This window comes from Mixophyes fleayi, chromosome 1 (genome assembly GCF_038048845.1).
Source record: "Mixophyes fleayi isolate aMixFle1 chromosome 1, aMixFle1.hap1, whole genome shotgun sequence".
NCBI lineage: Eukaryota > Metazoa > Chordata > Amphibia > Anura > Limnodynastidae > Mixophyes > Mixophyes fleayi.
Window position 1 is genome coordinate 248,094,189 of NC_134402.1, and position 27,959 is coordinate 248,122,147.

General features: G+C 40.4%; 1 protein-coding gene across 6 annotated transcripts in view; it reads left to right on the forward strand.

Annotated features, from left to right (window-relative positions):
* LOC142152502 (programmed cell death 1 ligand 1-like) overlaps positions 1 to 27,959 on the forward strand; it is a 73,154-nt gene that overhangs the window by 26,478 nt on the left and 18,717 nt on the right. For 5 of the 6 annotated variants that reach the window (XR_012691347.1, XR_012691346.1, XR_012691348.1 and 2 more), the window contains exons 6-7: positions 14,630 to 14,707; positions 25,570 to 25,698. Coding sequence is in view for 3 of the 6 variants with exons in the window: in XM_075209206.1 (XP_075065307.1) it covers positions 14,630 to 14,707; positions 25,570 to 25,698 (207 nt within the window). In the remaining 3 variants the exon portion in view is untranslated. The remainder of the gene's footprint in view (positions 1 to 14,629; positions 14,708 to 25,569; positions 25,699 to 27,959) is intronic. The other variant, XM_075209237.1, reaches the window with a different exon arrangement.

The following is a 27,959-nucleotide window of genomic DNA, read 5'->3' on the forward strand; positions in this document are numbered from 1 at the left end:
ATGATGATGATGATGATGAATATAAACGCCCTTTGGGCAACTTAGAACCGGGTACCAATTCAATTGCGCAGTCGTATTCCCGGTGTGGTGGAAGTGAATCAGCTTTCTTCTTGCAAAAGACATCACTGAAGTCCTGGTAGGGTACCGGCAACAATTCTGGACTAGGCTGTATAACTCTAAGAGGCAGGGTCAAGCAGGACGTAGAGCACCCGGGACTCCAACGGACAATCTCCCCTGTTTTCCAATCAATAAGGGGGTTATGACTGCGAAGCCAGGGATACCCAAATATCAAAGGAGCAGAGGGACAAGAGATAAGATAGAAGGAGAGCTCCTCCGTATGGAGGACTCCTACAGACAACCGAACCATTGGAGTCCTGGCGAGAATCCTTCCCCCAGGCAAGGGGTTACCATCCAAACCACATGTGGTGATGCTTGATCCTAACCTGATATGTGGAATATCAAGTGTCTGAGCCAAATGTATATCCAGAAAATTACCAGCCGCACCACTGTCAAGAAAAGCTTTCAGGTCCATGGATCTCTCACGGAAAGTTAGACGTCCAGGGACTAATAAAGAATTGTCTGAAGAGGTAATCTGAAGACCCAAGCGCACCTCTTCACCTGCACTTAGGCTTTGGAGTTTCCCGGCTTGCTGGGACATGAACGAACTAAGTGGCCTGGTTGACCACAATATATGCACAAGCCTAGTGAGCGTCTTCTGGAGCGTTCCTCCGGAGGCAAACGATAAGCGCCCAACTGCATGGGTTCAGAGGAATCGGGCAAAGTGTTATCAAGTTTAGCGAAAACGTCCATAGGAGCAGAGGACTCCCGTTCAGCCTTCCTCTCTCTGATCCGACGATCAATTTTTATAACGAGTTGCATCAAATTCTCCAACGTGTCGGATAGCGGATACTGGACCAAAGAATCCTTTATCTGCTCAGTGAGTCCTAAGCGAAATTGACTTCGCAATGCTGGATCGTTCCAGGCGCTATCAGTGGACCATCATCGAAATTCCGCACAATACTCTTCCGCTGAGCGACGCCCTTGCCTCAGCGTACGGAGATAAGACTCAGCTGAGGCTACCCTATCCGGGTCATCATACAATAGCCCCAGAGCTTGGAAAAAGGCATCCACTGACTGTAAGGCTGAATTTGTGGAAGGCAAGGAGAAGGCCCAAGACTGAGGGTCGCCCTGGAGTAAAGAGATGATGATCCCTACCCTCTGTTGTTCGGAACCAGAGGAACGTGATTTCAGACGAAAGTACAACTTGCAGCTCTCTTTGAAATTACGGAAGGCTGGCCTGCTTCTAGAGAAACGGTCAGGCAAATTCATCTTAGGCTCCGGTGTGTCACCAGCGGGAACTTGCTGGAGCTGCCGGTCTCTGGAAGCCCCTTCTTGGACTGCCAGGCGCTGGAATTAACTCTGCACCACTTGGGAAACCGCCTGTATCTGGTTGGCCAGAGTCTGGGCTGGGGACAGATTCGACTCCTCTCCGTCCATGGCCGTATGATACCAATCTTCCTGGGCCGGTTATAATGTTAGGAACTCCCAAGTCAGTACAATGAAACTCGGGAACTACTCTAAAGGGCAGGTGTTCGCTGGAGCCCCTAGTGGTGGGGACAGACTGGGCTGCGGGCCGACCGAGGGTCGAGTAACGTATACTGGCTTAAAGGAGTTCCCAGAAGTGGAGTGATTGGTGGACTGTAGTATAAGAAGAATCCTAGGTCAAAAGGTCACAGGCACAGATGCAATATCCTAGGGCAAGCGAAGGGTCAAGCTCACAGGCAGAGAAGCAAAATCCGAATTCCAGGCAAAAGGTCAAGGTCAGAAGAGAAGGGTCACAGGTCCAATAACAAGCAGGGGTCAAAACACGGGTAGTCAAACCTAAGGTAGCAGGAACCAAAACGGATAGCACAAGCAGGCAGCAGGACTGAGGACAGAACGCTATAACCGGCAGTGAGGCTGCAGACATCACTGCCTTAAATACCAGTAGTGGCCAATCAGAGCCTAGCTCTGAAATCACATGGGCAGGCTCAATCCTGCCATATTAATCAGCCCACAGGCTTGTGGGCGCTTCTGCGCATGCGCCCGGCTGTTCCCAGCTGCCGGGAAGCAGCGCCCCTGTAATTAGAGTCCGACCGTTGCCCTGGCAACGGTCGGGTAAAGGCAGGAAGTGATGTCCCGGTTGCCATAGCGACAACCGGGACGCCTGCAGGAACTAGGTGAGAGTCGCGGCAGTGCCCGCGGCCGCCGCGACTGCTAACAATGTGTTTACTCTGTCTGCCTAAGGAGAAAGATTTCTGCCAAGTAAGGCAATTAAATAGTGAATGGCCAAAATAGCTGCTCGGTACTATCCAGAAGAGAAATGGAATGCCTACTATACATAAAAGCACTATTGTTTCCTATTAAGCCAGATTATCCATCATCATCGAGATGTATTTGCCATAGATTCTGTAGCGCCTGATATATATGATATACAAGAAACCAGTAAGCATAGTATATTGAGCAGAATAATTAATGCCTGGATGCAATTAGCAGAACAAACCACATGTCATACAGTAACAAATCAGCATTAGACATGACAAGGTATATATGAGGTAGACATATAGTGGACAGATATAAGACGTAAAGAATTAGAACCCATCCTGTGATAGCTATACTTTCTAGAGGGGGTGGTGAAGAGATACAGTGGTACAGTTTAGTTTGGTGTATGGACCAGAAGATGGGGCAGTGTGGAGAGACATGGAAAGCAAACAGCAAAGTAGAGGTACATTGTATTGGAGAACTAAGCATAAGGTCCATAATCTTTTTGATGTTATGGTAGCAAGCGGATCTTAGATTCAGTTCCAAGTACGGAAGTACATGGGGCTTAGATTGTCCCAAGGTGGAACAAGGCTTATATAGCAGTAATAGATGGTACATAGGCCTAGAAGGTGCTGTGGCCGAGATGATGCAGAGGCCTAAATGGAGCAGAGCCCTAGGTGATGCAGAGGCCTGGTTGGTGAAGAGGCCTGGATGATACTGAGAGTGATTAGTGCAGTTACCAAGCAATCCGCATGTGCTGGATGGTGCTGTGAGTGGAAGTGCTGATGGACAGTGGTTGGAAATCCTGGGAGGTGAGGGGATGGATAGGGCAGCAAAACAAAAATATATATCAGGTGCTTCACAGATAATTAATAATACTAATAAAAAATTAATTATTGTATAAAAAGTAACACAAATACCTACTGCTATTCATGGAAGCATTGCTAACTTTTCAAATGATCCACAAATAAAAAATAAATAAAAAAAGCCACATTGAGATGCAATCTGATATAAAAAAAATCTAAATCTAAATACAGTATATGTATTAAAAATAATTTATATTAAACAACTGTAAAATGACAGACACCCGTGCTCAATCAAGGAATGGACTCAACTTTACATAAAATACAATATATGCATTTAATAAATGCACAAAACACAAATAATATACATCAGTATATTTCTTTTTAAAAACCTAACTGCACATAAATGTCAATCAAGATAATAATGATGGGAAACTTTATCATCAAGTTAAAGGCAAAATTAAAATCCGGAATTCGTTCTACTAATGTTTAGGAGTTTCTACTCCGCGATTCAAAATCCAGATAGATAATGAGTTCTTGGGGGCTAGAAGGGCTCATACAACAAACCAGAAACATCAGCTCCCGGCAACGGACACCCAGCAGCAGAGGCAGCCAGGTCACTGGGAGCTCTGCCAATTGGGGGCCTGGATTGCAGGGCCCCAGGTCACAGGAACAGTTGAGCAGTCAGTGGACATAGCAGTGGCAGCTGAGGGCAGGGGCGGATCTAGAAAACTACTGTAGGTAGTGGGGCGATTTAGGGGGGGCGATTTAGGCCCCGCCCCTTCTAACAGTTTAGGCTGCTGACAGCTGCACAGTATGTGCAGGTCCGTCCAGCCGTGACAGGCAGGGACAGTGTGCTGCCCGGCTGCTCTGATTGTGTTTTAACCATTTGTTTAGTGTATCCATCAAAATATTTAACTCAGTCAAGCCATTCCATTGTATAATCAAGGTAACAGAGACAGTAAATCTAGTAGTTAAATAATTTAAATGTCCACTGATAGACCCCTCCTGAAAGGGGAAGATTGGGACAGCTTGAACCTACTTCCTGTTTAGAAAGCCAGAAATTTAAGGAAAGCAGAATGCCAATAGATTCATTCAATCTTGTAGGATCCTGGTGTATGTAACACCAGCACAAAGGACTGTGGGCCAGGCATTGTAGTGCCACCAGAGGAAACCATACCTGGACAGGGTCTGTGTGAGCTAGTATCCCAGGCTGGGCGACATAGAGACCGTCTAGCTAAATGATAGCGGTATACTGCAGGAGGATAAGACTCTGAAGGATATTGAGATTGTTACTTTGGGGTGCTGACTGCAAGAGGCTGCTGGAGGGTACACGCTACCATTTACCCTGTACCTTGTGAACATCTTATGGTGCTGTGTTGTCATAATAAAGCCTTAATTGGTATATATTCTGGTCTGCTCGAGTGAGTTTCATCCCACGGAGGGTAACCACCATCCCAGCTAAGGGTAGTTTCCTCACAGTGTATGACAGAATATATCCCTATTATTATACAGATGTGTCCTGGTATAGCACATTCACTGTAAATTATAATCATAGGTCGTCCAGATATTCATACCACTGATTCATTTTTAAGACACCTGTGAATCCTAGTCACAATTCTCAATAATGGTCCCCTAAGGAGCACATTTTCACAAAATACATATTTTTACATTTCCTGTACTGCAATTTAAAAAGAGGATCAATTCACTACTCAAAATACAGCAGTGCTAAAAGAGAAGTTCCTCCATTTCGGCTCCATTAATAGGAAGTATAATGGTAACCCCACCCCCATTTTGGTTGTCCCTGGAAAAATACTCCCTTTAACTATTAAAATGAGGATGGTTTGCCCTTTCACTTATAATATCAAGATTTCTATTTGGGCTACTGTTCTAGTGATATATTGTGGGTATCAGCTACCTGCTAGATTCATTTATCACAGACAGTAAGGAATGTGGCAAACATAAAAGAGAAGTGCTAAATTCTATTGAAAGGCATATAGGGAACATATATATTTTGATATATGTAGTTTAAATCTTATTTTTATTTCCTGAACTGAGTACTCACCAATAGGCTATGTAATCTTCACAGGCATGCATATGATCCAATCAATCTGCTAAATTAGTTGCTCGGCTATAAGGAAATTCAGGAATTCATGCACAATTGGTAAGGTCACTAATAATGCTATTGGTAATACCAATGAACAGATATGAGAACCACTGATTTATCCATCTTACCTCTAAAATAAAAGCACTTCTGTCTACTATTTTATTAGCAATCAGGTATAGGAAAAACTGCAATATTGTTTGGATGTTTATTACATATCTGATCTACTCCACCTACCTGCACTGTGCTCACACTCCTCCACTTGCATTTTTTAAAATAAAAATAAACTGTGAGGGTATGAATTGATACTGTTTGATACTATAGTGCAGTAACAGGGGAATGAACAAATAATGCTATTTTAGAAAAAGCAAAAGGAAGAGAAAGCCTATATAGTTCTCCAAGGAAGGAGCATGTAAGAAATATAGAAAGACCCAATCAGAGAAGAGTAAAAAATAAATAAATAAAGCTAGTGTAAAGGAGATGATACACACAATAAAATGTGCTAAAACACAAGCAGAAGAAAATAGTAGTTATTTATATTGCTTTTACATATTACCCAGCGCTTTAGAGAGAATATTTAATCATTCACATATATCCTTAACCTAGTGGAGCTTACAATCCATATTTCCTTCCATGTGACGCTTTTTGTCAGAAGCCAATTGACGCAACAGTATTCCTTTGGTGGGCAAGAGTGAAGGGCACCGCTGGAGGCCCCTGACGAAGGCTACAACAGCGATAGCTGGCAATAGTCTTAATAGCTAGGGGGCTTTGATAAACAGGTAAAATCCCTAAAACTGGACTTTTCGCTGAATCTAGGGGTTTTCTTCAATTGATAAATAGAATCCTAAATCCTCAAAGAGAATGATAAAATAATGGAGATACAAAAACACTAGCATAAATTAGTTTAAATTTAGTAGAAGAGCACCAATGAAACAAATTGTGTCTATAGGCTTTGTGTTTAGTTCTAAAGTTTAGGATTTAGGGGTATATTTATCATTGCGCTGCCCATCTCTGGAGGAAACTATTATTTTTATCACTGCTCATCGCAAGGGAAGGGAAAGAAAAGCAAAACAAACATTATATACAAGTTTAATTGTTTTTTTGCATCTTCTTCTTGTTATTTACTTTATTATGCACAATAAACTACCATTTTTGAGTTGGACACATCTTGAGTTGCTTGCATCTTTTTCTATGTATGTTCAGTGTGCAAATGCAGACAGGAAAAAGGGATTCATTGATTGGTGCACAAAAGTTGAGCTGGAGACACATATATTAAAAGAATACAAGAATACATGGGAAATGTTTATTGATATTCTTAAGATATACTTAGAAGATATTAAGAAACAGAAAATGCAACACCCTGAAACAACACACAAAAATGTGTTTATCACTCCTTTCAATGTAATAAACATCCAAAAACACTGCTTGGTTTACCCTTATGTATTGCTTATATTAATCATGATAGTTTGGGGAACATAAGATCGGTCTTAATTACTGGTGGCAATTTTCTGAGATTGAAGCTTTTTATTACATTGTGTGGAGTGCACAAAGTTTTCCAGCAAATATTTCTGATAGATAGGGTCTTTATGATGTTATTCTTGACATACCATGTAGCACTTTTTCCTGTACATTTTTTATTGTTTTGCAAGGCTTTGCTATTTAATTAAAGTATCAAATGTAAATGTATTATTTCAAATAATAAAGTATATTTTAAGGTTACTAACCTACCCCTAAGTACTATGCCAATATCAGTGATTTATAGCCTCTAGATGATTCTTGTTTCTTTTGTGTTTTTTTGGTATGATTAACATTTTTTGTTCTGTAGTACCCCCTGCCTATAAATAGTGTTCAGTTGTTGTTATTATTGCAACACAATTTGCAGGGAATTGGGCTACTCTTTTCAGTTGCTACTTGTCCTGTGCAGATTGCACAATTTCTTGGATTACGCCTGGAAAATGCACTTCTTAGCTCAAGTCCAGCATGAAGGAACAAAACGCATCCCAATAATTGCATAGAATTAGACTCAACCTTTGCCAGATCAGAGCTGGTGTAAAATTCAAAACCAAATAATCCTTTTGTGAAGTTCAGTCCTTCATTACAATGTCTTCTCTCCACCCAACTTCTCTCTCTGCCGTTGTAAACCCGTACCTGTATTCACAGCCACCTTGCTCTATAAACTTATAAATACTGCCACTTGTGCAAATCTAGGTACATGGTGGGATCAAATGTGCTCTGACACTGTGGAGTGGCTGTTTGCTCTTTGTAAATTACCTCCAACACAATGACAACATAGGAAGATCCCAACTGAAATAACCATCATCATCATCATCATCATCACCATTTATTTATATAGTGTCACTAATTTCTGTACAGAGAACTCACGCACATCAGTCCCTGCCCCATTGAAGTTTACAGTCTAAATTCCCTAACACACACACACACACACACAGACACACAGACTAGGGTCAATTTGTTAGCAGCCAATTAACCTACCAGTATGTTTTTGGAGTGTGGAAGGAAACCAGAGCACCTGGAAAAAACCCACGCAAGCACAGGGAGAACATACAAACTCCTCACAGATAAGGCCATGGTCAGGAATTGAACTCATGACCCCAGTGCTGTAAGGCAGAAGTACTAATCACTAAGCCACCGTGCTGCCCAAATAAATGTATAAATAACAAATTATATGATACCATTATTTCTAAAGGTTTATCATAAAATGCTGCACAGTTTATATTATCTTATTATATCATCAAACATATTAAAATTAGAGATGCTGAGGCTCGGTACTGGCTCGGAATTGAAAATGAGGCAAAACATCATTGTGACGTCGTCGAGTCTCTGATCTCGTGAGTTTTGAATTCCTTTTTAAGATTCAACATAGCGAGGGGTGGGAGGGAGGACGGACCCCCATATTTCTTTTCTGCCACTGCTGTGTGCCACTTTGTCCTAGATGTGCTAGGAACTGCTGTGTGTTTGTGTCATTGCTCTGTCGCTTAGCATCCAGCCAGGTCGCTGCAGTATTTGTCCGAAAGTGTATGAAAATAATATTGTGACCTGTGAGGTGGTCTAAATTGACTGCAAATGACTTAAAATTAGTGTTATTGAGGTTAATAATAATGTAGGAACAAAAAAAGAGCAAAATTATGTGATTTTAGCATATTTTAGGATTTTTTTCTAAAAAATCCAGACCCAAAACACACGAGGGCAGTTTTGCCAAAACAAAAACCAAAACCAAAACACAAAAGCTAATCCAGATCCAAAACCAAAACCAGTTCACGGGAGTCAGTGAGCATCTCTAATTAAAATATAGTCAAATGAAATAGAGGTGAGTAAAATTATAATGAAAATATTGCTAACATTGCTTATATTATTTGTGACTGGATCATTTATAAATAACTTATGGTATAAATGTATTTAAAGGAAATAGGGCAGGGCGCTTAATTATATAATTGCCAAAGCACTTATTTTTGATGTTGTGTATATTTTGATATAGGAAATTGTTATTTCTGAGACCAGGGTAGAAAATAATTTTTTTCTGTTTTAACCTTGCTAAAGGAAATGCCTTATCTCTGATGTATATATTTGATACAATGAACATTTATTTAGAAAGTCTTTTGTGTATCGTGATGTGGGGAAATTACTTGTTTGGGGTTTGTACCTTTGTTTTAAATTGTGTATTCTGCAACTGTTGGAAGAAAGAACTCATGCTAAATTCATGTTAAGTAGACCTCTTGACTTCCTGGCTCTGAAATAAGATGCAGGAAATCACAGCAAGGTTTTTAAGATATCACAGATAAGCAAAAATATTGTTAGCTTTGCAATGCATGTAAATCCATGTTTGTGTAAACACATGATATCCTGATACTAAAAATAGCTCAGACTTCAAGTGGGCTGGCTTACCCTTTGAGGCTGTGTCCAAACCGTATATAAAGCATTCGCTTGTATTGAAAAATTGTTCTTCTTGTTTCATCTGATCTGATCACTGGGTACCTTAAACCAGTGAAGAGCAAATAAACATCACTTGCTGAAAGACCTGCTTGAAAATATCTTCCATGCTGAAAATCCTGTGACCTGCAGATTAGACGCAAAATCTAATCCGTTCCCGGCTGTTTCTAGGGTTTGGACCCAACTTTTCCAGTACCACCGCGCTGCCTGCTACCCTGCAGCTCTGGTCAGTGTGATAGGCCAGGGGGGATCCATCCACAGCAACCCTGATCCATAGTAAGAGATCAGGAGTACAACCCAGGTACACCAGCAAAGGGATACCCCAGCAATGACAGTTACCCAGAAGAAACCCGCTACTGGATGCTGGTTAAGGAGTCCAGCGGTGGCAGCATTGTAAGCCCCTTCTACTGTGGCAAGAGGGCGCATTTGGGATAACGGAAGGGAATGGTGGCAAAGTAAGTCCAGCAGGTTCCCAGCAGCAACAGACAGGGTGGCATAGGCGGCCCATCCTGTAACACTATTATATTACAAATCATTGTGAATACTTTTAATATACTTGGTATTTGCAACCTCTTTAAATCTAATCAACATCACTTTACATGGTGCGGTATCTGAATATCCAACATATTTTTTAATAATCTCTGACAGTAAAATTAACTCATAATCAAACTGTTTTCACTCATTTTATGGAAACTGTTTTATTCTGGGGTTTATCATTTGAAGGCAACGTCAAAGATTTTCTATCGCTGCTGAATATTTCCAGCTCCCTGCAATACCGGTTGGCAGGACCAAAGGCTGGCTGCTTTGCCACCTTGTGTTCTGGAACCAGATGCCTGGCTTCCAGATACAGATTTGTTAAATAAATACAAAACAATAAAAAGATAGAATAAAATGTTTAAAAAAGATTTAAAAAGTATTTGAATCGGAGCATCCTGATTTAAATAAGCCTTTCTTTATGTATTCCACCCTGCTACCGCCATCCTGAGATGGTGATGTCATAGGAGGAAAGTGGCGATAACTACTGCTGGCTCGTAGCTTTGTTAAATAGGTAGAACCCTCAATCTCAGTTTATTAAAATGTAACTGTCCTGTGCAAACATGATTATTACAATGTTAATGTTCCTTAACAACCTTACCCATGGGCTCTTCTCAGTGAATCCCCTGATTTCTCAAACTGTTTACTGTATGTCACAGTAGAATTAACTCTAGGGAATTTCCTGGTTAATGTGAGGTTAGCCATTGTGGAGCTGACAAGACAGCAGTCCCCTGTTGCTATGTTATGTAGACTGTTCCATACATTTAGATTAGTAATACCAAAATATTTTGTACATAGTGAGAGCAAATCTCCACTGGCAAACTTTTAAACATATTTTCCCATGCATGCAGAGTACATTTTAGGCAGGGCTTGAGAAAATGTAGGAGCCAGCTTTAAATCTGTAGGAACCAGGTAATAGGAAAGCAGACATCGCAAAATGTGAGTGGGTTTTATGCATATTTGGGTGTATTTTATGTTTAATTTGGTGTTGCTTTAGTCTGGAATATTAAAGAAATTCACTGCAAAGTTATTATAATAAAGATCAATAAACACTGCAATTGGCAAATCAGACAAGACTGTAATTGGCACACAGGAAACATGAAATGACACATGATAGGCATTATTGGGCAACCAAGGAGCATAAATGGTGACATCAAGCCAAAGTAATTGCACAGTCTAAAATAATATAACACTATAATGTTAAACATAAAGGAGTTTGGCTCCTAATGTTTGTGCACAACAACTGTTTCCCGGGGCTCAGTGAATGAAGTTGGTCCCAAGTAAATAATAATATAAATATTTGTCGCTGATCAGTGTATAAGGAGCCTGTCACAAGACCTCAGGTCTTACCATTTCAACCACTGAGTGCCGCCATGATACACAGAAATATAGAATCTTTTTATGTGTTTTCATTTTAGGTGGCAGGTGTTTGTTTTTTGTTTTTTTATTAATACTTTTTATCTAAGGGATCTCTTTATTGCAGAAATAGAAAATCTTAAAAGGTTGACGAGGCCTGTTCAGTTCCCTGACAATGCTGGCTGGCAGCAGTAAGGGGACTGTCAGTGTACTGTCCCTATGTTCATGCGCTAGCCAGCTTGACGGCTCACACTTACATTGGAACTGGAGACCCGGACTTGGGTTTCCCGTTCCAGATTAAAAAAAAAAAGTAACAATGTTAAAAAAAAAACTAGAAAAAACATAGGGAAAAAATGAATAACATAATTTGAAAGGAAAGGAAAAAGAAAAAAATGCTTTATTCTACTAGTAAAGCATTTTTTTCTGGTGGTAACTAATTTTTGCTGGTTTTAGAGCTTTTCCCTGTTTGATAAATAGTCATAACAATAAGTTTGTTCTATGCATTCTTTGTGAAAATGCACCATTTCATCACTGCAGGTTTTTTGGACTTTTTTTTTTATGAATGTCTTTATGCAGATAGTTCATACTTGCCAACTCTCCCGGAATGTCCGGGAGACTCCCGAAATTCGGGTCGGTCTCACGGACTCCCGGGAGAGCTGGCAAATCTCCCGCATCCCTCTATTGCGGGGCTAAAATGACGCAATTTGCGTCATTTTGACCCCTGCGACAAAATGGCATATTTGTAGCAGGGGTGGGGCCGAAATGACGTGATTCACCGCGCCCCTCTCCCGGATACAACTTGCCAAAAGTAGGCATGTATGAGATAGTTACAGTATACACTACTCGGGTGTGGTCTTACCATTGACCTATAAAGGGGCAATTTAACCTCCATCTTCCTGCTTCTAAAACTTTTTTCTGCAAAACTAAGTATTCTACTGGCTTTTGTCACTGCTTGCCTCCATAATATCTAGATCTATAGCTTCTAGGTTCCTTTCCTCTGTTGTTGTTCACATTATATCACCATTCATTATGTATTCTGCTTATTGGATTTTTTTCAACCCATATACATTTGTTTACTACTGGGGTATCAAATCTTTGTATCATCTGCAAAAAGACCTTCCCTTGTAGCCCACAAGTAATACCACTTACAAATACATTAACAAAACAGAACTAGGACTGATCCCTGGGGTAGTCTACTTGTTATCAGCCCTTTATTTGAGCTTATTCCATTGGCTACCACATTATGAGGCATATTTACAAAGGGCGAGAAGCCCTACTGCTAAAAAAAATTAGTATTCAATGGGGGGTATTCAATTGTCAGCGAGTTTTTTTTTGTTGAGCATTTTAACGCTGTTTTTTTATCATTTTCGAGTGGGTTAACTTTACCCGCAAATCATTTCCTTTTGTAACGCTACGTTTTTTTTCATCAAACGGTCCTCTCACGCTCAAGTCCGGTGTATTGAAAGTATAGGGTGTGCGAGAGGCAGCAGTGTTAAAAGCTATTCAATTGTTTTTTAATGCGGCGGGTAAAACAGGCAAATATGTTGTTTTTTCTCGCACCTCCTTGGGGTGTGTTAAAAATAAAAAACCTCTGAAAAGTATTTGAAATCATGTAGTAAAGTGGAAAGAAAGTTAAACTTATGTTTATCACTAATGCTTAACTTGTGTAAGTTGATTTTCTTTGGAAAAAATAATGAAATAAAAGAATAAAAAAAATAAAATCACTAATTAATTATATTTATGTATGTTTTTGGTACAAATATGAATGTAGTAATGTGTTTTGACATGGTATAGATGATTGTATGGTAAAAAATAGTTCAATAAAAAAATATGCTAAAGAAAGTACTGTAATGTAGATATTATTTATTATTATTAATTTTTATTTATAGGGCGCCACTAGGTGTCCGTAGCGCCGTACAGGGACAAACGATTACAATACTAGGTGAGACAACACGGTACAGTAAACAATAAGCACAGTAACTCAGTAAGCTCAAAGCACAGCTATAGAGGGGAGGGAAGATCCGCATACGCCGGGAGGGCACGGATGACAGGAAGACCTCCAAAGGGGTGAGGAGAGAAGTAAGAGGGGTCAGAGGGCAGAGGGTTATCAATGTGTAATGCAATCTAATGTATGGAAATGTATGCAAAACCTTTTTTTTGTATTATAAATGACAGCGTTAAAACTCCCCTTCACTCCCATAAAATCTCGCAAAAACAATTTTTAACGCGTGGGGAGCAGTGTTCCCTCTTTTTCAATTGCACAAGTTTTCCCGCAGCGCTAACTCCAAATGGTCACTATTGCCGGCAAAAACCTGCGGGAGATTGTTTTCTTTTTTTACACGTCGGGGGGGAAAAAAAAAATCTTGCTAACAATTGAATACTCCCCAATAGCTTTTAAATATTTTTTGAAAAATATTTTTAATCTATTTTTAACATTTATTTATTGCTAATTAGTGATTTAATTTTTGTCTCTAGTAATGATGTCAGGCTAACAGATCACTAGTTATTATATTCTTCCCTCGTACCTTTTCCTGTGTAGTGAAACTGCTGTACATTTGCTATTCTCCAATGATCACTTTGAATTTTGAACAGTAAATACAAAGATAAAATAGTTTCTCAGCAGTCTGCATTTCTTACTTCTTTATTCCGATGTTACTGCATCCCTTCTATCACATAAATGATTTGTTTGTTGACGATAGTCAAGCTTTTTTAAATCTAAAATATTTTTATTCATGCAGTTTCTGCTTTACTTCTGCCTGTATTAAGGCCATGAGCCACACTGACTGATGGTCACTGGACCCCAAGTTGTCTCCTCCAGACACATTTGATAATCCATTTGTGAGGACCAAATCGAAGACTTCTTCTTTTATGATAGGTTAAATGAGGAGCAATGGGATTCACTGTGCAATGGGATTGAAAGCATATTTGTGGAGCTGCAAATGTGGGCTGGCAAGAAGCCCTTGGCAGGCAACACTAGATGAACCATTGCATTTTACAAGACAGTATATACCACATTAATTTTAAACTCAAACTTACCTAGCCAGCATTAAATATAAATGAGATATAATGAAACTGGGCCAATCAGCAGGAAATTACCACTGTAAGTTGCCATTTTATAATTCTATATATGTAATGACTGTGTTTCAATGGAAACACCAAGCAAAATACCCTTTAAACATTGAATGGCTCAGTGTGATTTCCAAAAAGAATCCATTGTTACAGTGTATGGACTGCAACAAATATACATCTGGGAAATCGACTTTTTGTAAGTTGTTTTTTGTTGCTATGTTTAGTATCTAATGGCATGAGCGAGTTAAACATTTTGAACAATAAAAGGGCCTAGACAACAAATCCTCTGTATGCATAAGTTGCATATTATTACATTATTTTAAAGTATTGTGACATTACATTTCATTATGTAATTCCTATGCTGCCCAGATTTATACAATATAGGTAGCTGTGTTAATCCATCAATATATTGACACCAATCAAACATTTTGCGTCAAATGTTTAGAGATTGATTACATTGTTTTTAGCTTTAATACTATTAATATATTTGAGTAAAAGAAAAACTGTCTTCCAGGGCTTGAAGAAGTGCTCAATGACATTCCTGGGACAAGTGAATCTTCCTCTAACATGAAAAAAGCCTCACAGAAGAATAGTAAGTTAGGTTTAAGGTTTGTCTTCCCCGCAGTATAATATAATTCTCTGTTGTGAGATGAAACAGTACTGTAAAATGTAGATTGGTCTACTGTATAAATTTCCACCTTCCTTACCAGTACACCTATGAGTATGGCATGTGTAAATTACTTATCTTCCATGCAGACTGAGGGCCTTACATAGGCTACAAGGGCATTATATTTGTGTAAAATAACCATTTCCATACTATGCATACACACGAAAAATGCAGAGGCATAAGTCCCTATGCAAACTCAGGCACGTGTTACACTTACCACTCTGTATGTTTACAGAGGTGAAGCAGGGGAGGGAAGGGCGTATAAGCATAGGCAAGTACAGTAAAAGCGTGTACACATACTTATTTTTCTTTCTATCCAATGGATTAAATACCGGAAGAAAGAAGAGGACCGTCATTAATTTAGGTGAGCAGTAAATGGATATGTATGATGGGAGTCATTTTTCTAAAAAGGACTTTGTCACAGTATGTGTGTGTTTATTTCAGTGTATTTTTTTTTACATATGCCCACTGCTGGTGGTTGTAGTTCTACAAGTGTCAGCATACACAAGCAGTTTAGGGTTTTTCCCAGGGGGTGGGAGCATTTTTTTTTCTGCTGTCCCTCATCATAAAGTTGATGATGATAATTGGCATCTCTCTATCACGATACACAGCATATCATACGCTTTAAGAGTATGATACATTTTAAACATATCTTCCTCTATCATGCGTATTTTACATAGTATGCTGAGTCGCACATATTTTAAGATACATACAGCTCGGCATACCTCCGTAATTGCGGGGTATTTTTGGACTCATTTTACGTCAGCACTCTTTATGTAAAATGCCTCCAACTCTACATCAGTCCCTAACACTTTAAAATTGTATTACAGGAAATAGGTGTGTGTGTGTGTATGTTTATCTTATATATATATATATATATATATATATATATATATATATATATCTATAATATAAATGTCTAGTGGCGTGTGTTAGTCTGTCTGTGTGTGGAAAAAATAAAACCAAGCTGCGGCACCACCTGCTGGGCAGAGTTATACACTGACCTACTAAATTCTTAGGGCTAGATTTACTAAGCTGCGGGTTTGAAAAAGTGGAGATGTTGCCTATAGCAACCAATCAGATTCTAGCTGTCATGTATTTAGTACTTTCTACAAAATGACAGCTAGAATCTGATTGGTTGCCATAGGCAACATCCCCACTTTTTCAAACCCGCAGCTTAGTAAATCTAGCCCTTAGTGTGTGTGGGAAAAAAAATTCAGAAAGGGCTGAAATTTGGTATACTAAGATGTTTTTAATTTGTTAAAAAAATATATATATATTTCTTGAAGGAGAAGTGACAGTTGGGAGTGGTTGGTGGTTGCCGGGGGTGACAGTGGGGAGTGGTTGGTGGTTGAGGCCTGGGCTATGGCCCAAATGCATGACAAGAACCTTTTTAACACCTTAAGTAGCTTGATTTGACTAGAATGCATGAGTATCATGCACGGGTTAACTTATATATATATATATATATATCCTGGTCCCTCTAATGAAATCGCCATCAGATTATTCAGTGTGCTCTGCTTAATGTGATTCTTTAAATAGGTTTTAACTCGTTATAGAGTAGAAAATTCTGAGCCCAGATACTTCACAAATGCTGTTTGGACACCAATCATTTTATAAGTTGCCAGGTGAAGCACAAATGCTGTTTAAACTGTGCCCAGATACTGAACAAATGCTATTTGGACACCAATCATTTTTTTAAGTGCCCAGATAATGTACTAATGCTGGCTATACACAAAAAAACCCCAAGTAAGAAGCACCATCTTTAAGGTTTACCAGCAAGTGAACTGCTGGCAAACGCACACTTTATTTTATGCAGGTGACCCCCCCCCTAAAGTTTGACAACCCCCTGTGACGCAAAGTTGACATTTCACCTGGGATTGACACCCGCCGCTCGCACCCAGATTTGCTGTATTCAGCCCCCCCGTACAAAAATACCCTGCCGCCCGACACCAGGAACTCACTACTCACTGTGACGAGCCGACCGACAGACAGTGACTCTTGCAGCCCAGCAATCATGTGACGCAGCCAAAAGTTCCACAGCACAAAAACTTTATTAAGATGCAAGGGGATCACATACTTAAAACAAACAGATTTTACAATAATGATCAGATGCATGAAAAAGGGCAAAATTAACAGAACAAAAACATATATCACCAAGACTGTCCTGCGCAGCTAGTTAGCACAAGAGTGTCACTGAGATAATCTGCCTTCCAATGGTCAGTGTAATACAATTTATTCACTTGAGACAGGGTCAATAATTAAATTAATGCTGATATCAGTTTCAAGTATACAGTTCATACAATGACAATGGTCATTGTTACCATGTTGATTTTAGGATAAGAGCTAATGAATTTAGCACAGACATAGACAATGAGAATTGTGTACTAAAAAATACAATGTTGATTATAGAACAGTGAGAGGCAAATAGAGAGTGTTTAACATCCATAGGTAATGTTGAATCTGGGCAAAGCAATTCCTATTGCAAAATCTATCTATGGGAATATGATGGAACAATGATGTTTATACAATAAGCGATGCGGTTACATCTCTTCACTAAGAAGCAATTACATACAACCATAATCACTAGTCTCGTCGAATTGCAACACAGGAAAAACAATTTATAAGCAATTCAGATTGATTGATATATAGACTTGGGAAAGTTATCATGGTATTTACAGACTCAACTTCCTTGTGCCATGCAAAGTACTGACATTATTAATATTTGAAACAGAGGAGTCTATTTACAACGCAGCACAAAATATCATTGTAAATTATCATCAGTTATCACTGCTATTTGCAACATAAGGGATGAAGTTTTGTTTATTAAAAAGTCATGCTGAGACAGTGGATCCGATAAGAGACTGTCCCGTCGATGGCTATCTGCTAATGAGAACTCTGAGTTCTGACCCCGAAGCATGCACAGAGTCAGCTTAGCTAGAGAAGTGAGGGGAGGAGCGTACAGGCTGCCGGATAATGATCCGAAGATCCTTCTCCTGCGATGCATTCCCCATAGAATAGAATGACTAATGCCATTTTCCACATGGTTTATGACTTGATAAGTAGACCCCAGTGTTTGGCAAAGTTAACATTACTAAACGTCAATTAGGCTTGGTACTCACTAAAGGTTTTCCACCCGATTATCATGCCAAATACACGATAAACGACTGTTAGGTCCGATATGGCATTAGTGCGCACGCTCCAACAATCATGTTTTATCATTCCAAAGCACATTGTATTGTTTTATTATAGAAACGGAATAAAAATCTCTTGGAACGATGCCAGGCAAATTCTGAAGTGTATATGCACTCACGACCAGCAGTGTAGGCAGATCTCCTTAGAGTTTATAGGGTCACGATATGACAGATCTGAAGGTAAAGCATGTAAAACGTGTATAGTGTGTACACACGAATTGGCATGCTGATTGGGACTGTTGTTTTGGGGGGAGGTTTAGTTGTTGGTAAAATCATTAACTATATCACTGCAGGAGAAATTTTCTGTAGTGTGTACCCAGCCTCAGTCATAGGAATATTGAAGGCGGTATCAATGTCAATTTGCAATAAATCCTTTATTACATGAAACAAATCTGAGTTGTTAAGAATGTTTGCCTTTATTATATGGATAATGGAAGTGCAAACATGACAGACTGCTGCTGCTATTAGTACAGATAAAGTTACACAAGGATTACTTTCAGGTGAACAGGTCATGTAGGGTTGACAACCCAGGACTGACGTTTTTGCAAGATTCAAGGGCTTTAATAAATAGGCCCCTTAGAGCGTATGCTGCCTACTATGTCACCACTGCAAAACATGGTAACACTAACTTATATTTTTGGATGTACATTCTTTTCATTTTCTTCTAGAATTGTAAGTTCTAATGAACAGAATTCCTATACTTTTCTTCCAGAATGTATGTGATTGTGTTTTTATTATCTTATGGCCATCTACGGTATTTTATAAAGAATAATACAGAATAGAAATGTGTGGCAAGGTGAAGGTCTGAATCATATGAGGAAGGTATTAACTTCTTCAAGAAGTGTGCAATAGTACCTCTCCTTCCCCAGACTAGGTGTAGTCTAATGTCCTTTATAAATCATTACAGTCTCAGTTTAGAGTTGTTTAGTAAGAGGAAGTAAGAAGAAGGAATGTAGTTTGCCAGGTCACTCCGTATTACCCTTTGTCAGGCAAAGCACTTCTTGCACAATACCCTACCCTATTTACTCCCTATACTTTGGCATAAGAAAGCAACATTTGGAGATCTGACTCAACCCTGCCCTCCACATATTACTAGCAGAGAGAATTATAAAGCACATATATGGTGCAAATTACAGTACGTATCAATAGTATTTTATGCTTACTGTAAAAAGGGACTGTAAAAGGTGCAAAGACAATGGAGGAGTGGAGTCAATGGGCAGAGAGCCCAAGGAGCAGGTGTGCAGTGTAGCTGGTGAGCAAAAGTTATAAGTATTGTGAACAGGAGGAAAGAGGGTTCTGCTACCTAGAGCTTACAATCTAAAGGGAAAGGGGCAGACAAACAGTTGACTGATAGGGGTGAGCCAATGTAAGGGGATTTGAGGGCAAGGAACAAGAGTGGGAGACATGGAAGATGAAACAGGGTGAGGTATACTACATGGTGAAATGGTTAAGTGGAGAACTGGTAGGTTTTTATAAACAGGTGGGATTTCAATGACTTTTTGAAGCTATAGAGGCTAGGGGATAGTCTGATGGATCGAGGGAGAAATAGCTCCAGTGGTGGGGGGCAGCATGGGAGAAATATTGGATAAGGGAGTGAAATGTTGTTACCACAGGGAAGGAAAGGCAATGGTCATTGGTCGACAGGAGAGGGCGAGAAGGAATCTGTATGGAGATGAGGTTAAGAAGCAGTGGAGTTGCAGAGAGTAATGTATGTGAGGGTGAGGAGTTTAAAGAGGTTTCTGGAAGGGAAAGGGAGTCAAAGAGAGGAGGCAGATGTGGAGCGTCGAGAGAGGAACATAAGTCTAGCTGCAGCATTATATATAGATCAAAGAGGAGCAAGATGGGAGCAGGGGAGGCCAGTAAGAAGAAGGTTGCAGTAGTCAAGATGAGAAATGATCAGGGAGTGGATAATAGTTTTGGTGGCATGCTAGGAGAGGAAGGGTCTGATACTGCTGATGTTGTGGAGATGGAGGCCAGGATTGGGCAAGGGATTAAATGAGAGGGGTGAAGAAGAGGGAGACATCAAGAATGAAAGCTAGTCAGTGGAACTGGGGAACAGAGGAGCTAGTGGTATTGTCAACAGTGATAGAGAGGTTGGGAGGGGAGGAGACTCTTGATAGACGGAAGACAATGAGTTCAGTTTTGGCCATGTTAATGTTGCGAAAGCATAAGGACATCTAGGAGAAGACGGCGGAGAGGCAACTGGACACCTGAGAGAGGAGGGAAGAGGAGAGATCAGGAGATGAGAGGTAGAGTTGAGTGTCTGCATAGAGCTGGTACTGGTGGCCGAAGGAACTGATGAGTTCAACCAAGGAAGAGTTGTACAGACAAAAAAGCAGAAGGCAAGGACAGAAACCCTGTGGGACTCCTACACTGTAGAAAGACCAATGGTGTGGAGCAGGAGAGGGTGAACCATGGTGTAAATGGCCGCAGAGAGGCAGTTTTTGGTGGAGTGGAGGGGATGGAAGCCAGGTTGGAGAGGTTCAAGGAGGGATTTGACAGAGAAGTAGCTGCTGAGATGGTTGTAGATAAGCTGCTCAAATATTTTGGAAGCAAAAAAGAGAAGAGAATTGGGGCAGTAGCTAGAGAGTGAGATGGGGTCAAGATTGGGTTTTTTAAGAATGGGTGAAAGGAGCATGTTTAAAGGATAGGGGGAAGATTCCAATTGAGAGGCACAGATTGAAGAGGTGAGCAAAGTGGGAGTAGGCAGTGGGGGAGAAGGAGCAAATGAGGTGAAAGGAAATGGGACTCAAGGGGCAGGTTGAGCGTGAAGATGATAATATAAGAGAATGAACTTCATCACCCATAGTGGGGCAGAAGGAGCACAAGGGTGGAGTGGTAGGGTTGGCAGAAGAGTGATAGGAAGAGGAGATTTTGTGTCTGATTGCCTCCTTTTTCACTTCCAAAATTGAGGCAAAGTCAGTGGCAGTGGAGGGAGGGGCAAAGTAGTGCATTGAAAGTGGCAATATGGCAGTGGGGATTGGAGAAGTGTGAAGAGATGAAAACCTTGAAGAATGATTGTTTAGCAAGGGGGAGGTTAGAACTGCAGGATGAGAGGATGAACTTGAAATGAAGGAAGACTGCCAAGGAACAAAATTTCCTCAAGTGACGTTCGGCGGTATGTGTGCATTTTTGAAGGAACCAGGTCAATTTGGAAGGCCAAGGTTGGGTTTTAGACCGATGAAGTTGGACAGAAGAGGTGGGGCAGTAGAGTCAGGAGAGTGAAGCGAGTATCAAGTGAAGAGTCGAAAATAGCAACATTAAGAGCATCAAGATTGTTCCTAGAAAGGGTAGATTTGGGAACATGGAGGGGTGCAGGAGATGAGGAAAGAGTGAAGAAGAGGAGATGGAGGTCAGAGAGTGGGAAAGGAGAGTTGGAGAATTCAGAAAGAGCACAATGATGGGAGAAGTCAAAGTCACAGGAGTGACCAATACAGTGGATGGAGAAAGAGGTCCATTATGAGAGGCCAAAGGAGGTAGAAATGTTAATAAGTTTGATGGAGTTTTGATGTTGTCGATGAGAATGTTAAAATCACCTAGGATGATGGAGGTGGGGGGGGGGGGTGTTTGAATAGAGGTAATGGGGAAGCCAGGCAGAAACATTATCAAGAAATTGGGAAGTGGGACTGGGGAACGGTAGATGACTGAGACAAGGAGATGAATGGCCTAGAAGAGACGGATAGAGTGGACTTCAAAGGAGGAGAATGAAAAGGAGGGCTCTGGGAAGATGACACAAAAGGTACAAATGGGAGATAGGAGGAGTCATCAGGTCTGACAGAGTGGGTGAAAGAGAAGCGGAGAAAGCAGTATCAGTGGAAGGAAGCCAGGTTTCTGTAATTGGATAGATGGGATCTGGGATGAAGATAAGGGCAGGGGATGAGAATGTGTATTGGATGGGAGCAAGGAGACATGGTGAAAGACTAAGGGGTAGGGAGAGGAAGGTTAGAAGGGAAGAGGTAGACTGGCAAATGAGTGTGTGAAAGGTGCAGGGGTACTAGAAAGAGGATCAGGGAGAGAGAAGAAAGACAGCAATGTGTATCTAACAGACTGACTGGCTGATGTCTGTGTAACTGACTGATGTGTGTGCAACTGACTGACTGATGTGCGTGAGACTGACATGTGTGTAACTGACTGACTGATGTTCGGGAGACTGACTGACGTGCATGAAACTGACTGAGTGATGTGCGTAAAGCTGACTGACGTGCGTGAGGCTGACTGACTGAAGTGTGTAAATGACTGACTGATGTTCGGGAGACTGACTGACTGATTGTGTAACTGGCATCATTATATCATTGTGACATCATTGTATTCCCTTATTACAAATAATAACAAATCTGTGCTGTTAAGGCTGATTGCCTTCAAAATATAGATGATACAGATTGTTGTTAATACCAGTATGTTCAAAGTCACCAAAGGGCTATTAAGAGTGTATTTGTACTCATTACACCATGTTATTAAAGTATTGTAACCCGTAGCAACCAATTTGCTCCCATTTTCTCTTTTCTAGTACAGTTTTGAAAAAAAAAGCAAAAGGTCTGGTTGTTATAGATTACACATTTGTGCTCATAGCATCATGTTATTAAATAAGTCCCTGAGTCTAATGGTTGCTTACTTGTTATTACACTTGAGAAGATCTTACAAAGTTTCAGCATCTCTCAGAATGCTCTTAGGATGGAGTGCATAGTTGAACTGTGGTTACCTACACTGGAATGTCCAGTAAACTCTCAGATTATAGTGAGACCCCCAAGACACCAGAAAGAGAAGGCAATTTGTCATGATCTGTCTGCAGCTTGCTGCTTTGTATTGGCAGCTCCTGCCTCCTGGACTATTGGACTTTATATCTGTGTTCATTATATATATTATGGCAGTACTTCTAACTCACCAGAGGTGCTGCTATTGTGCTTTATCCTTCTCACTACTAGGGGTTAACCTGTTGGACTAATTATTTCCTGCACCTGGGTGTTCCCTACTTATACCTGCTTCTCTCCTTCTCCTGTGCTGGTCATTGTTGTATTCCCCCTTGGTTTGCCTTCTGTGCTCTTGGACTTCCTCCTGCATCTGCAGTATTCCTTGCAACCAGAATCCAGTAATTTCTGATATTCCTGTGCATTTTCCGCATTATTTGGTTTGTACTATTTATCTGCATTTTGGTCAATAAACACCTATATTCTTTATCACATCCTGAGCTCCATAGCTGTTACTTACATTGAAGCGTTGCACAATTCAGCTGAATGTTGGCTTGTCCACCTTGCTGCCTACAAGGTGGTCAAGAGTGTATTGCGATTATGCAAATCACATCTCACAGCATCTCCTACATCAGTCAACACCGAGTGGGCATGAGCCTTGGACATAATCATGACCCTTGCCTTGCTGATTTGATGACGTGAATGGTGTCACCAAGTCATGCCCATCTATTAGTGATAAAAAATAGGGGGACTCTTAAATAAAGAAGAAAAAGTCAAAATTAAAATGTAAGAAATTGTATCCTTGTCTCTATCCTATAACTGCCTCAGCCTTTGAGCACAGTACACATGACCATGCTCGCAGAATTCCTAAATGGGCAGGTATGTATCCATACATTTTCGAGAACTAAAGAAAAACATTTCTGGGTAGCAAAGTAAGTATGGAAAGCATCATAGAAAAAATAGTTTTTCTTTGTTTTATCTGTATAATGAATGCTTTTCAAATAAAACGCTACATAATTCAATATGCTGCCAAACGTATACCCTGCATGAATACTCTCAAATAAAACAAACCCTAATATTTTCTTAGGTAGACACACACAGATGGAGGGACTTTTGTTTGGAAAAATTATTTAAAACGCACCCCAGCTTCATAGCACGAATAATCATATTGCACCTATGCAAAAAGAAATGTGCTTCCTCAAGTGCCCATCTAGTTAATATAAATTGGCCTATGTGCAGAAGATGGTTCTTTTCATGCACATCTGATTATTATGTACATAAGTATATAATGTCATAAGACACAGCGCAGTCAATGGAATAATAAAACAATATTTATTGCATACTTGCTGACATTTCTGATTGGAAATTCAGGATCCAGTTGGCTACACCCCATCCACTCAAGCCACACCATAATCCACCCTAACCAAGCCTTGATTGCCACACCCATTTTGGGCGTCAAAAATTGTCCAGGGAAAATCCACACAGCTGGCATGATGGAGTGGTGTAAGGTGCAGGGGAGTACATGTTTTTGACCACCACGGGTGCAGGTCCATTTGTATTCACCTCCTCTGCACCTTAGTTAGTTATATGCCTAATTATTTCCCACAGGCAAATCCCACCTAAAAAGGATATAAAATGTTACATATCAAAAAACAAAATTATACTGTGATGTGAAAAACTGGTCTAACCATAATATGTTAAAGGAACCTATTATATGTTTAGCTGTCTTATGAGGGAAACTGCTAAATAGCCACTAACAAGCCTTGTGATTATTACAAAAGTAGCATTATGAGGAAAACATATCTTGTGTAGCAATAAAAAAGAGAAGTTGTTGATAATATTGACTAATATGCAAGAAAACAATTCCTCAATCATTATCTTCTGGTCATTTCTGACCTTTGGTCAGTTGCCAAATGTCAGAATAAAAAATAGCATAAGGGAAGAGATGTGTATATGTATGAGAGGTGTGCATTCGCAAGAATAGCGAGAGTAAAGAGGTTCATGACCATCCCATGAGATGTGGTTATGCAGAGAAAGCAGATTAGTTTACCTACCCATCCTTAGTGGAGTTCCAAGTAGCTGGTTGGAGTGTGAGCAGTATCTGATTTGAGTCCAAGTTCAAGCACCCCCAGGTAGCCCTGACCTTCTCTGGTAGTCAACACTGTTGATCACCCTCTTCTGCTGCACACCATTCACTCCATGATTTGACTACACTGACCAACAGGATGCTATAGTCCCATCAATCCCCCACCCCACCCTACAAGCATGAGGGTTCAATATAGTGTATAGTTCTGGCTCAAGGTGAGTATTATATAAAGGGTGTATACTGCCACATGAGTGGTTGAAAATTGTGTATACTGCTGACTTGAGGTTCATGGCATATTTTAGCCTGGGGGGTGGGACTCATCTCAGCAACCTATTAGGAACATTTTAAAGGAAAAATGCAGTTAGCCCAGTAGTCCACTATGGGACCGGACGGTAGATGCCCCCCTACCCCCCAGCCCAGACAGCCACTGAGGAGGTCAATATTATGTACAGTATATTGCTGGTGTGAGAGGGTCAGTATTGTTTACATTGCTGGCATGAGATGGGTTCCAAACTAACAATTTACACTCAATACATAATGCTTGACTCCCATTTATCTTCATATTAAAGTAAATTGAGTATAAATAAATGCAGGTCACTCTAACCATACAAAATTGCAATCCTGAAATGATTAGTTATCACATGATACATTTATGGAAATACATGCAAACATGCTAGCAGCATTTATTTTACCTAGAACTACACCTTGAAATCTCAACTAGGTCTCTGTTTGTAATATTTTTAAATGGTTGATGCATGATACTTGAAAGCTGTTGATGATGTTGTACTCTTATTAACTTCTTTTAATTTATTGTTTCATCAGATCCTGATAATGATGTCCCATCGGCAAAAATAATAATTATCGTTCTATGTTTGGTTGTTTTCCTGACTATTGCCATTATAGTAATAGTTACTTTAAGAAGACGTTGTTTCAAATGTTTCAAGAAAAAAGGTATGTATTTCTGTGCACTGCTTATCTTATTCCTAACATGTAAAGGCTATTAACCATTACTCGCAGTTTTTGATATAATGTAGCCTTCTTGGTACTTAATACTTACAGTCGATCCTCCCATGAGAGGTAAGAACCTTGCTTCACTTGGCTCCATCCTAGGATCGACATAGACAAGGTTCCCCCATTGTTTTCCTGACTCTAAATTGTTTCTGGAACCCCACCTCTAAAGCTCACGTCACCTCTGCAATATATGATTGCAGGATGAAGCACAGGATTAAACAAGTCACCTAAGCTCCTTGCAATGACTGTGTTAGTATTGCGCAGTGTCTGACATCACAACATTAAAGTTGCCTTACCTTGAGCAGAAATTGATTTTGGAGTCCTAGAATATCTGTTCATATACATGGCATTCTGGTCAGTGGTCAACGTGGAAATTTAGAAGTGACAGCATGGAAAATGTAATGGTAATTTGATAGTTTTACAATTAAAGCAGTAGGAGAGATGGCGGTATGGCATACCACCGTATACACCCTCACTTCCACCACTGATCACAGAACAAAATACTTATTAAAGGTTGTGATGTGTGAAAAAGGGAGTGCAAAACCAGGGAAAAGGGCATACTAAAATACAACATGGAATGAGGGGGCTGTTAAAAAAAAGTAACTTACAGGGAATTGTAAATTTTCGGGATGAAAAATGGAGCTTTGCCTGTGTGTGTATCTATCTATCTATCTATCTATATATATTGTGGCAAGAGCCCGCTACTGCAGAAGCACACGCGTACAACTTCTTCCTTTTTATGGTTCTTTATTGTCAGGATGGTAATAATGTTTTGACACCGTATACTTGCACAGCAATTATGGAGACCCTCAACGCTTACTATACATAGTCCAGCTCTCTGTCCAGATCAGCCAGCTAGCCCAGCGTTGATCTCCCTGAACAATGAAACAAGCAGGGTTTTATACCTGACACTCCTCCCACAGGCTTAGCTTGATGGACAGGTAACACACCCACCTTCTCTTTAAAAGGAAACGCCCATCCCTGGCTCTGTGTAGACTATCAGACCCACCCTGTCTGTTTGCTGAGAGGAAGCAGCTTTTAAATCATGTAAGTAAACCAATTTTAAACTACACATATGTTTTTACCTGGTTTAATCTCCACCTAGGTACATAACTGTGCCAATGTTTTACTCTACTTCCCTGCTTTCTCTGCATATTGCCAGCTAAACGCCTCCTTTTGTTACATATCCCTCCCCCTAGCGTCTCCAAGTAGGGGGACGCGGACTTCGCGAGGAGCGCATATTTTCGTGACAACGCATCTGCATTTTTGTGTAGAATCCCAGGCCTATGTTCTACTGAGAACTTAAAAGGTTGCAGTGCCAAGAACCAGCGGGTTACCTTGGCATTTACCTCCCGGTTGTTCTGCATCCATCTTAATGGTGCATGGTCTGTTATTAGGATGAACTCTCTGCCTAGGAGATAATAGCGCAGAGCTTCTGTAGCCCATTTTAAGGCGAGACATTCTTTCTCCACAGTGGCATATTTTTGTTCCCTTGGAAGCAACTTACGACTTAGGTACAGGACAGGATTTTCTACTGCATTCTTCTCCTGTGACAAGACTGCACCTAAGCCAACACCAGAAGCATCAGTTTGGAGGAAGAACCTCCGGGTAAAATCTGGTGCTTGTAGAACTGGAGAGGAACAAAGAGCTAACCGAAGATCAGACCAGGCGGTTTCTGCAGTCAGACCAGGTTAATCTATCTGGACAACTTTTTTTTAACATGTCCGTAAGTGGAGCAGCTCTAGTGGCGAAGTGGCTTACAAACCGCCTGTAGTAACCTACTAAGCCTAAAAAGGTTCTTAACTGTGACCTTTTTCTCTGGTCTTGTCCAATTTTTGACTGCCTCCACTTTGTCTAGCTGGGGTTTTACATGCCCTTGACCAACAATGTACCCCAAATATTTGGCTTCTCTCATGGATATGGCACATTTCTCTGGGTTAGCTGTTAACCCTGCGGACCATAATGAAAACTAAGACCGCCTCAACTTTGGCTAAATGTGATCCCCAGTCTTGGGTATAAATCACTATATCGTCCAAGTAAGCAGCTGCATAAGCTGTGTGAGGTCGTATCAATTTTTTCATAGCCCTTTGGAAGGTGGCAGGTGCCCCATGCAACCCAAAGGGTAGGACTTTATATTGATAGAGACCATCAGGGGTGGAAAATGCAGTCTTTGGCTTGGCCGTGGAAGTCAGGGGAACTTG